Below are 12,330 nucleotides of genomic sequence, written 5' to 3' on the forward strand. Positions count from 1 at the left end.
TATCTACAGCAACAGTGGCACACAGGACCTGCAGCACTGTCAGCATATGGGCTTCAAAGCAGGAAAAATTTCTGAAAAAATGGAGGAATTTTCCTAAATTTAAATGAGAAATATGACATAGGCCTATATACTGTAGATATTTTTACTTTTATAACTAGTGTTATGAGTGCTATGAGTTAAATGCCATAAGCCTCCATTAACAACTACAAACAAAGGGAACAAACTGGATTGTCCATGTTGCGTGGCACTGTGGAACTTAAACTGAAATGATGAAATGAAGCTGAGATGAATGAACTAGACTGGAGATAGCAGTTGAACTATAACAATGCTGAAAGACTTATTCATACTGCAAATTTGCAAGTGTATGTTTCCCATAAGCATGTGTTTTTAAATGTCTTACCAACAAGCTCAATAAATCCTGAGCAACAACTGAGCAACAGCTTCATCTAGTGGCCTTATTAGGGCCACTGCTGACTCACAATCTAGCCCACAGCGATAGGAGTCATGCTGTACAGATCTGGCTGGGTCCAAAAACAATTCACATTGGTTAAATCTGAAACAATTCTGAAGACCAAATATGATATCAGACAGCGTTCAAGTATTGCATGCTGTTCAACTGCATGTGTATTCTCGCATGACTTGTACATTGTTGATCTAAAAACATTCACGGGTGAGAAACTGAAAAAGTTCCAAATAATGTGGACGAAACCCTTATGGCTGAGACATGTTCATTTCAGTAATTTAATATGAGCATTCTGTACCCCCGGCACCACTGTGGATATCACTGACCCCTACAACGCGCCACGGCCCACCCCAGAGTACGCAATGTTAACACAAACCCTCTCTGAGCTCAGTGTCTTGGACAAAGCTGTGGGGCTAAGAATTTAATTGTTTATAGAGCTCATCTCTTGAGCACCACATTAGCAGATCTGGAGTAAGCAAGCAGTCAGAGGAGAGATGTGTCATGCAGGGCGCCTATCTCAGTCCACGGGGGGCCAGAGCGCTAATCCCCTGCTCCGGGTCCTTTAGATAAACAGTGAATCCAAGGCCATTGAAAACACAAGGCCACAGTTCATGAATGTTTGACTGGCCGGTGCTTAATTGGTATATCTTAATTATGATCTGGTCCTGAGGAATGCAACATCTGATGCTCTGTTTACTGCCTGTTCTTTCCTATGGCCAGGGACCATCGGCGTGTTATTGCTCCACTGGGAACAAATGTATATCATGGAGGTAAATGTTTATTTTACTTTGGAAAGGGGGTTAAGGAAATGTACCCAAGCAGTCTATGCTGTGTGCAATATTGCTTTTCTAGTGTTGAAAAAAAAAAAACAAAGTCATTATAGTGACTGTTAAAGGATATATAATACCGTAGAATAATATATAATACCGTAGTCGTAATACCGTACGACCAAGAAACATGACTGTGAAACTGCCTTATGTGGACAGCAGCACCTTTCCCAATGGTTCAACAGAGGGGATGGGGATGATAGGACAGTTCTGCATGAAAGTTGCACCCGTTTTTGTATATTGTAGATAACTGCAGCTTGTATTATTGTGCGTTTGAAGGTCTGGTCATTGGAAGAGTGTCATTGTAGCTGTGTCTGTATGTCAGGCCCCTATTGAAAAAGAAATGTCAATCTCATGGGAGTCTTTCTGGTTTAATAAAGGGAAAATAACATGAATTTTAAAATGTATTCAACACAGAAATGAAATATATTGTGATATACTGAGAGAGATGTTGTTCAGCCTAAGAATAACTGCAAATACATTTAAAATATATTAATGCAAAGCACAAATGCATTGCAATATACCAATATAACAAAACAACATATTTTAAATATACTGATTGAGCTAAAAACATACATATTTTCTAAATCTTCTCTATGGGATTATTAGCGGTATTTGATTCTTAATAGTTGGATTCTCTTCAGAAAAGGGGATATCATGAAAAAAAATTACATCTCACCTTTGGTCAGCTTGTACCTCAAAACCATCTGATCTGTGTGGCTAATCTAAACCTAGGGTTGTTTTGCCATCTAGTGTTCATAGCTGGGTAAAACAGTTACAGACAGAGAGTAGTGGCATTTGGCCTAATGATCTTATTTAGGGTTTTAGCATATGCAGCAACATGCTAGATATAAAGTGAAATTCAACAAAATACAAAATTATCACAGAGCCACAAGGCACATCAAACACTAATCTAACGCTTAATGCTTAAACACTTAAAAGTGAACATTCAGAAGTGATGATTCAAACAGTTCACTGTAATATGCAAATGAATACTCAAAAAGGGAATTTCCTTGAACTTGCATCAAAATGCTCCCTTCAGTAATGTTTAATTCATTTAAAGAATAAAGACCCTATGATCTTTGACAGTTCTTTATCATCTTATTTCAATTTCTCCTGAACTTGTGCAGGAACAAAATGCATAAATGTTTGTAAATACACAACATAATAAGTTTTACTGTGGTAGCATCTCTTGAGACATTTACATCAGCACTGCATCTTAAATGACTTCAGTTCTTGGACACTAGCAGATGCCACTGCAGTTGCAAAAGCACAATCCCAGTACGGGATTCTGCTTGACCAAATCCAAGCACTAGGGCCAGCTCCTGAAGCTAGCAGCAGGCCTCCTTTGCGCCGGCTGTGTTGAGGTGCTGGGCTTTCCCCATGCTCTGGACACGCAGCTGCACCTGAGGCCTGTGATGGAGGGTCTTCTCAGAGATGCAAAATGCTGGAAGGCAGGAAACACCTCTCTCTGCTGAGCCACTGATTAGAGTCTTGATTGCTGAGTTCTGTTAGAACATCAAGGCCACTCTCTGCAGACCTCGTCCCTGGAGCAGACCCTCCATGTAAATCAAGCACTATGACTGGCCACACATGAAAGTTAGGAGACTCAATACCTCTTATTTACTACCAGCTTATCTCACTGAATAGGTAGCAATACTCTTACTAAAAACAGTATACACAGCACTTTAGCATTTATTCACAACAGAATGGAAACACATGGAGTGCATACTTTAAAACATAGTTTCTTTAAAACGTAGTTTAAAACCAACGTAATTATGCGCCTGATTATAAGGCACAGCACTAAGGCGAAATATAAATGTAAATATGTAATAAATCTAAATACATGAGAGCTAACCTTCATAATGTCTTGGTGGCTTAGTATATACAGTATTTACCACTTGCTTGCTCCCTGTCTATGAACTGCTTAATAATACGCATCAACAGCAATGTGTTGACAAAAAAAACAAAAAAATCAGGCATATGAAACACATTGTAAAACACTAGGACACTTGAGGTAAGAGCATGTTTAATGTGAGGTCTGTATGAACACAGTGAACAGCAGCTGGAGATGCTTCGGCTGAAATGATCCCACAGGGCTGTGACTGCAGAGGAGTGGTAAGCTTACCTAGTTTCATCACCTCACTCTGAATACCAAAATCATCTGCTACTCCTGTACACAGCACCTCCTCCATCACCACCCTCCCTGACCTGGGATCAGTATTTTCTCAGCCAGGACACTGTTGCTGTTGCTGCACTGTGGCCGTTTGCTGACTGATACACCATGAATTTCAGTCCTCCCCGAAACATAGGGTGCTCATGGGAGCAGTCTGTATCCTTGTGGAATGTCCTGGGTAAGAACCCTACAGTGGTCATAACAGGGTCGTTTCTGACAGCTGGAGGCCAAAAATGAGAGTTTTAATGTTGTCTGCTCCTAAGACTGCTGGAGCGGAGTAAGCCTCAGTCTGGTGGACCAGCAGCCTGATTCATATCTGATCCTCTGTGCCAGCCCCATGACGTCGGATGAAAAGAGGGCATCACAATTTATCAAGTTAACAAACAGGGACAGAAACAACAATGAAAGATACAAGAGCTCTGTTAAGCTCTGTTAAGCAGCGATAGTTCTAAGTGACTCAGTCTCAGCCTGATGATCAAGCTCCCAAGCCATTGGCTCCCAAGTCCCTGTCATTTGCCGATAATGACAGGGACAGTGACAGAGCAAACGGGCTTTATTCCCACGGGGACAGGGGGATAGGTCAGCCAAGGTGTCCTCATCTCCTCGCTCTCAGACACCCTGCGCTTCATCAGGTGCCTCCAAATTGCATGGATGACATCAGTGGAGTAGCGCCTATACACTCCACTGAGTGTATCAGAGTGGTTTCCATTCATCCCACCTCTGTTCCTGTGCGAATGCAGAGGTTGTTGCAGTGAAACAAGCCTACTGTACAACTGGCAACTGAAACAAAATGGACACATTAAGTAATGATAACTCACAAAAGCCCTTTTGTTGTTGGCATGTGTCCTATAATGGTTCATTGGGATGATTCAGATACTGGAAGAAAAAGCTTCATGAGCACAATTCCAGCACAGGCCTGTAGTTTGGTCTTTAGCCTCCATTTTCTAGATATCCCCCTCTAGGTTGAATTCACAGTCAGTCTAGACACTATATTTATCCAAATCTAAACTTGGGCCAGTACTTCACCGGTTCAGAGAGAGTCTGGCCCGTCTCCACCTTGATGTTGAGTGAAGGGACTTTTGGTGGCCCAGCTGCCTCTGCCTCCCTGCCCCTGTCCAGGACAGTGAAGCCCCACTGGGTCCTGTCCTGCAGGGGGAACCTGGGCAGGAAATGTGTGGAGGCATGCTGGGACTTCACGCGGGGGCTGGAGCCCATTTTGGCCTTGCCCCTCTTGTTGAGGGCCACGAACCACTCCCGCCCGGTGCGGGGGCTGCCGTGCTTCACGGACGCGTAGGTGTTGTAGCTGCTGTCCTGGAAGCGCTCTCGGAACGCGCAGTCGTCTGTGAATTCCTCCTGAAAGAAACCAGAAGAAATCCAGAGACTGTTCCACAGGGATGACAGGGTTTTAGGCAAATGCATCATAGTTCATCAAGACTCTATGTGCAAATATGTGCAGCAGACACCAAGGCCAGAAACATTAAGTATACCTTGATGATTGATTAGCTGAATGATGCACTGCGCAGAATAATACTAATGGACTGTTCAACTTGAGAATTCTGTATGTTTGCTTACTACCATTTCACCCGATCTCTACTAATTCTCATGTCTCTACTGTAACTGGATCATTTCTTTAAAGCATGATAAATATCTATCCCTCAAATCCTGTATTAAGAGATTTGTAATCAATGGAACATTTTGGGATGACAAATTCCAGCAGAAATTGTACAATTGTTACGGTTGCCCTCAATTTGTAACCAGTGCTGTGGGCTGCTCTGACTATCCTCACAAGCTTGTGGATTGCACCATCTAGACTGCAGAGTGTGGGTAAAGTGTAGGATGATTCACAGAGAGTTTGTTAACGTGTGAAATGGAGTGCCACTTCTACCCGTACATCAGACACTAATACTGCAACGCTCAGTAGGACAGGAAGTGACACGAGCCAAAGCATGCGTGCCCAACAGCTGGTGACACCCAGTGCCTGTGTCTGCACTGGAGTGTTTCAGTGGAGACTTGGTGGGGCTGCGTCTGGGTGGCATCACACATACAGTGAATATTCTGGGAGCCGCACAGATCCGGCTCATCCTCCCCACAGACAGGCCTGCAGTTCAGCTCTGCTGTATTCAGCCTTTGAAGTCAGATTATATTCTGTTCTTTATATTTTACCCCATTAATGCTGTGAATTTTAGGCTTATGTGGCTTATAATATCTTACAGGAAGCACCCGAGTGAGGCATCACAACTTTCCTTCCATTCAGAAAATGATTTTTGCAAACGCTTTGCTCATAATGTTGTCACACTAAAGCTTATCATTCACAGTTACATTCAGCTACAGTAACATGTTTTTCCTTGATCAGAACTATAACCATATGTAGTAACTGTGCTGTGGTTTGCCTAATCACTAATACGGGATGTTGCACAACATAAGATTCTGTCTAATAATAACATTGTAATAATAATAAAAATAGCAACATAACATTGTCATGGCTATGTTGTCATCACAAGACTTTGCTCAGCAAAACCATGTGACCATTTATACCTGACTTCTTATGTCACACAACAGCATAGGTATTTGTCTTCCTCTCCAGAGACAGAGCAATAATTACACAAAATTAAAGTGCCTCATTATTACATATGACAAACAACACAGTAGAATGGTTGTGTGACTTATTTAATGGCACCACTCCATGTATGTTCTGCAGTGCCATGGGTAAGACAAAGGCCAGCAGGGCCATTAGAAAAGCAAACATTTAACATGGCCTTTTTCTGTTTCAACTATTTCCTCATTGTTAAATAAAGCACTCAATAAAATCAGAAGTTTAAAATTGGAACACCATTTGTCCGTTTCACTGACAATATCAAGTGTTTTTCTGTATGTTTTTGCAGCGGTGAGAGATAGTTAATAATTCCTCATATCCTCTCATATTCACAGAGTTAATAACTCCTCATATCTTTCCGGACCACAGTGCCGTGCAGCAGTCACAGAGCCCTAAACTCCAGCTGTTTGTGTGAAGGGCACGGGACAGGCTCGATGGTTATTGCTGAGAGGCAGTTTTCGGGCCCTCTGCTGCCCTGCTCTGTTCAGTCAGCGTATTGATTTCCCTCCTCTGGTGTATTTTATCGGCCGCTGCAGCAGCTTTAATCTCAGCTCCCCGTTAACGCGTGCTAGCAGCAGCCTGCCGTCGCTCTCAGACGGCTGGCCCCTTCACAGCGCAGAGCACACCACAGAGCACAGCGCAGAGCTGGCCTGCTTACAGCCCGCTGTGGGCCGGCTCTCTCAGCGCTGCACACATCTCCAGTCTTTCAGGAGGAAAGAAAAAAGAGGAGAGAAAAACAAAAAGGGGAGAAATTCCACAAAAGAACACATTTCTGGACAAATAATCATGCAATTAAATGATTTGCTCTAAGCTGTCTGGGTTTTTTCCTGGCAAGCATTGGCAACTTCCAAAAAATGAGAGAAGCAAAAAAAAAGTGTTTCTCCCAAAGAATGGATTAAAACACTTCATACTTACAATGGCATGGAGCCTTCCCCGTTTATTCATGGCTAAAAAGCGCTTGCTGAAAGCTCCCCGAATTCCTACAACCCCCTGAGAGATTGCAAAGAGCTCCAGCACACCTGCAAACACAAACAGGAGAACTGAAAAGATGTATCACTACTGCAAGCAACTGCAGTTTATCAACAGCATCAGATGGGATTAGGTGAGTCATCCAGATGACAGTCTCTTTTTAAACGCAGGAATGCAGAAATGGTAATGCGGGTCCTTGACTTAGCACGCCATCTGTAAGGTAAAAAGCCTATTTCAGAGGCCCAGCATGTGCGTTATGAATGCCAGAAGTTGGACTGTCCATGGGGATCATCGTGAAAAACAGATTTAAATCTCAGTGTGGCTATCAGGTTAAATGCAGGATAACACACCAATAATGTCCTCTTGATAGCCACGGCAGATTTACTGTCGGTAGTGTATCATTTGAATGGGTTTCATGCTTCTTGTAGTCTGGAAAAGGGGTCACTTGTCATTTAAACATTACAGATGTTAAAATTAAACCAAACGCTGTACTATGAACATTATACGACAGGCACATGCACACCAACTGGATGTCCCCCAAATAAACATAACCAATAGTAGCACTAGGACGATGTGCTTTGCGTGTCAGGGATTGCCATTTGCCAATAAATCTCCTGATGCAAATACACTGAATCAGCATTGCAGTGCACCTTGGGATCTCACAAACTATGGCAGCTAAGCCATTTTAAAAGCTTACTCCTTCTGCAACTACCCTGAATGCTACCTGTTCCAGAAATGAAAATGAAGAGTAAAAAATAATGCCCTTTTTATTCATTTAAGAGAGTGAAACACATTGATCCAACAGATGTTCGTGATGATCTGGCTGGGAGGGGCTCATCTCTGGGCCTTCAGAATTTCATGACTATGCACCTGAGTTTTGCATTTGGTTTAAGGGACAATTCATTTCCCAAAAAGGAAAACATATTGCTCAAAACACTGAAAAGCAAATTGTAAAGTTGTAGAGTTGTAAATCAATAGCCAACAAATTGTGAAACACAGATCAAGCATTATAGCTGGTTACATTAGCTGTACCATTACTTACACACACAGACTTTAAAAGTGATTTTCCAGTTTAACTACCTTTCGACTTTTAGCAAATGTGTCAAAATGAATCCACGTTACTGTCCTAATTACAGGGACAATATGACAAATACATGGTATAGACGTATAATTAAAATAACTGGTGTAACAATCTGATTCCGCCTGCTTCACCCGTTAGCCACCTGATACAACTATACTAAACACAGAAACAAATCAGGAATTTCACACCGAGCCACATTGCCCAGGAGTATTTACACATCAGTCAGGTAAACGGGAGGAACTGAATGCCCTTACGTATTGCCCCACATAACGCCCGTCCTCGAGGTAAAATAGTTCATAATTTTATATTAATTAGTCGTTTGTCCTCCTAACCCAAGACAAGTATTTATTTCACGTTTTACTTATCATTTTCCAACATCCAACTACTGTACAGTACTTGTATAATTCAGTCGGGCAGTTGGCAAATATAAGCACAATATCTTAATGATACAGTTGCTTTCACTGACGGATATGGGTCGATGAAGCATTTCTCGCCCCTGTTCACATACTAAAATACGCAAACAGAAATAATCCTGCATCATAGATGCGGAAATCAAACGCAAACATGTTCACACTCTTGCCAATTTAACTCACTGTTTCAAACAATGAAAAATAAACATTGATTATTAACTTACTCAACTGATTGGGTTCGTGGCTGCCATTGACTCTGCCATCGGTGTGAATCTGTAGATGGAAACCAATGCCAACCCTACAATAAAGTCTACCGGTCCTGCGTCCTGAATTGCTACCCACTGCGAGTTGATCTTCGAGTGAAACGTGGTCCGATGTTGTCACGGCGACAAATCTAATTAGATATACAAAGACAACACTCCAGCAAGGAAATCTCATTCTTACTAAAATGCTAACTCTTTATTTGCCAGGACAGTTGAAGCATTTTGCTTGCTTTGTTGATCCGGAGTCCCGTGCACAGGTAACTGCGCGCGCAAACACGCCGTTACAGCTCTGGTAGCGATGACCATGCCTGCAGTGGATGGAGTGGTTCTGCGGGAACGGAGATATTTATAACACAAATGAGCTCACTGCTTTATGCATGTCTGCGCTGAGAAAGACGCTGTCTTATCCACATTTCCTCTCAAAAAGACTACCCCTGTTTTATATTGATCTATGTTGAAAATACTAAAGGTGGAACACACTCTGCCCCACTACATTTTTACCGCGCCAGAACGCGGTACTGTATCAGAGGAATTTTACGCGCGAGAAAATAGAGGTCAGCAATGAACACAAATAATTGATTTGTGGGTAAAACATACATCTTAATGTAAGGACGCTTGTGGTGTAAATCTAAGATTGCTCTTACAAAGAACACATTTAAAATATTTTGTCTTTAAAGTCCATCATAATTGTATGGTTATTTAGTGCAGGTGGTGCTCTCAGGTAGTTGAGATTGGTGTTTATTTACAAATTAGTGACAATACATTACTCAAATGTTTTTAAAAATCATGAAGAGTAAAATCCAGAAGACGAAAATATTATTTTGACGTTCTCATGATTGGATAGATGTGCGTTATGCAGCAGATTACAGTGGAAATGTGTACAACCGTGTATAAAGCATAACGTTGTTTCTCCCTCAGGAGTCTGGCAACACTTTGCTCTCCCTAGCGGCATGTTCTGCTGGGTTGTTGTGTGACCTCTAAAGGACTACAGCGCACCGCTCTTGTAAGATCCGCATCTGGCCGGGACGATTTGATTTTCATAAGCTGTTAATTCTTAAATGTGGAGCTCCAAATGGAGTGCTTTAAATGGACGTTTATGCTTTATACGAAGTTTTCTATCAACTATATGAGAAACAGCCACAGCACCGTTTTTCACACAAGACAAAAACTTATCTGGAGTGTTTATTTTTGTACAAACTTTTACTAAATTAAAGTAAATTAAAAATAACATGGGTCAAGTCAATTGTTTGACTGTCGCCATGCAAATTGCTGGTGCTATGACAAAATGCCATAGTCCAGTCAATGTCCATGGCTGATTGGAAATATACAATAATTGTGTTACTATAAAAATTACTATTGGCATTTCAGTCATTTTTTTAGTATCACTATGATGTCTGTGGCTGTGGTGCCTTGCCTGTACCAAATCTGCAATAAGTGGCAGGTGCTGTAGTCAGAATAAACAGGAAAGGGTATTCAAATCTATTGTGACAGTTGAGCTTAACATGTCTTTTGTCATTCACATCATTTGAACATATCTTTCTACAAAACCAGTGTAGGAAAGAGAGATTTAAGTTAATGAGCAACGCGGAAGCTTTTTCAGACAGGTTGGAGCTGTACAAATCAGATGGGTTACATTTCAGCTGCAGCTCAGATGTGAAGTGTATGCTTCCAGTAACTAAGGAGTATTTAAACTTGGAACATCGAAAGTGGAAGGCAGAGACCTTTAATGGCATTGAAGGTAAGGAGGTCTGTAGTTAAAGTGGCCTTTTTTAAATTCTATAAAATCTCAATTAGAAGTCCTTGTGATTTGTGATGCCTGTGACATAACTGACGGTTCAGAGACTTGGCTGCATATTAGGAATGGGAATGGACTTGATGTACTTAATAGGTATAATTGGATCATAAAGAGGAGAGGTAAGACTTTATTGAAAAGAGAAACATAAACATGCAAGGAACTGCAGGAGCTGACTCTCTTAATCCCAGATGGACCTAAAAAGCAAGGAAAATGTCCTTAACACTATGCTCTACGAGAGAAACAATGAAGTTCACCAGTAAGTTTACCTCAAAAAGCAAATTAGTAAGTACGACACGAGCAGCTGAAATCATTAGAAAGTAAAACTGAATTAAAAACAGGCTGCAGTACAGAGTGACTAGGGTAGCAATAAGAGGGATCCTGCCTGAGCAGTGTGGTGTGGAACCAGAGTCCTTGGGAGATCGGGGCAGGGGGACTGAGTTTGGACGTCTGATCCTTCTTACCAAAGAAAAAAAAAATGTGGACATTACCTCAAGGGCATTAGATGCAACATGAAGTCTATTAGTTGAAAGCTGGCAAAAGGTCTGTCAAATACTAAAATAATTTCAGATTTAAATTAAATGCAGTGTTGGTAAGTTTGTCAGGTGTCTACCCATTTAAAAATCTAATGCGAGTCTAATGAAGCACAGGTAAATAGCATATTGGAACATTCATGAAAATATTGAGCACAAATCAACACTATGCAATGCCTTTGTCAGAACTGTGTACAGTTCTGGACACTAATTTTTAAAAGACCAATAAAATGGATGCCTGAAACTATTACAAGTTTAGTTCCATCAACAGAACTAGTGGTCTGCATCAAGGCTGATGCACTGCATAAAAAATGTCTCCAAAACAAATTTTGAAATTACAGCACAACAGGAGGACACCAATTTGCCCACAGCCACATCAAACAAGTATCAACAGCTCAAAAATGTCAGCCACACACCACTATTAAGAGTATTCAATTAGCCAGATGAGGCTTGTCAACAAAAGGCTTGTCCAGGTGCAGACAATTATCCCACACAATTCTAATCACAGACCATGACAATCAAACAATCGCATTTAACCAGTCCACAGTAGAGTTGATGGGAAGAGATAAGGTATGGATAAATTTGTCCATGTAAAGTCAAGGATCTTTAACATAAACATTTAAACAATCACAATAAAATAATTAACTCCCCAGTTCTGGAAACATGTGCAGGCTCTCCCACAAGGGCTCAAGGGCAAGGTAGTTTACGTTATATTTCACATACTGAAAATATTTATGTATTTATTTATTTTCACAGTTACTATTAATGCATGGAATGGCTTATCTAAACAGGCAGTGAAAGCAGGGCTGTAAAGCCAGGCTTGGCGCAGTTCCTTTAGACCAGCGTTTCCCAACCCTGCTCCTGAAGGCACACCGTCCTGCATATCTTCTATCTATCCCTGCTCTACCTACCTGACTGAACTCATCAGTGGCACTTTTGATTAGCTGAGCACACCTGATTTAGTCAAGCAGGAAGGATACATAGAAGATATGCAGGACAGTGTGCCTCCAGGAGCAGGGTTGGGAAACACGGCTTTAGACTATAGACGTATAGGCTGAATGACCCATTTTTAAAAAAAGTTTTAAAAAGAATAAATAAATAAATAAATAAACATTGACATAACTATCGAAACCTGAAGCCAGTCTGTTAAATCTTAATTTCTGAATGTGTGATCTTGTCTGTTTGGCTTTGCACATGCCTTTATTAGGTATGTGAAATTAAGC

At 41.3% G+C, this 12,330-nt stretch overlaps 1 protein-coding gene across 1 annotated transcript; it reads right to left on the reverse strand.

Moving 5' to 3' along the window:
* Nucleotides 1-4,459: 4,459 nt before the first annotated feature.
* On the reverse strand, nt 4,460-9,798 carry LOC118777609 (fibroblast growth factor 5-like). Its single transcript, XM_036528706.1, has 4 exons — nt 9,779-9,798; nt 8,744-8,913; nt 6,975-7,078; nt 4,460-4,819 (listed from the first exon to the last, which is right to left on the reverse strand). Exons 1-4 carry the CDS (start codon nt 9,796-9,798, stop codon nt 4,460-4,462), a joined length of 654 nt encoding a protein of 217 aa, XP_036384599.1.
* Between the last annotated feature and the right edge of the window lie 2,532 nt (nt 9,799-12,330).

The sequence above is a fragment of the Megalops cyprinoides genome, chromosome 5 (genome assembly GCF_013368585.1).
Source record: "Megalops cyprinoides isolate fMegCyp1 chromosome 5, fMegCyp1.pri, whole genome shotgun sequence".
Classification (NCBI taxonomy): Eukaryota; Metazoa; Chordata; class Actinopteri; order Elopiformes; family Megalopidae; genus Megalops; species Megalops cyprinoides.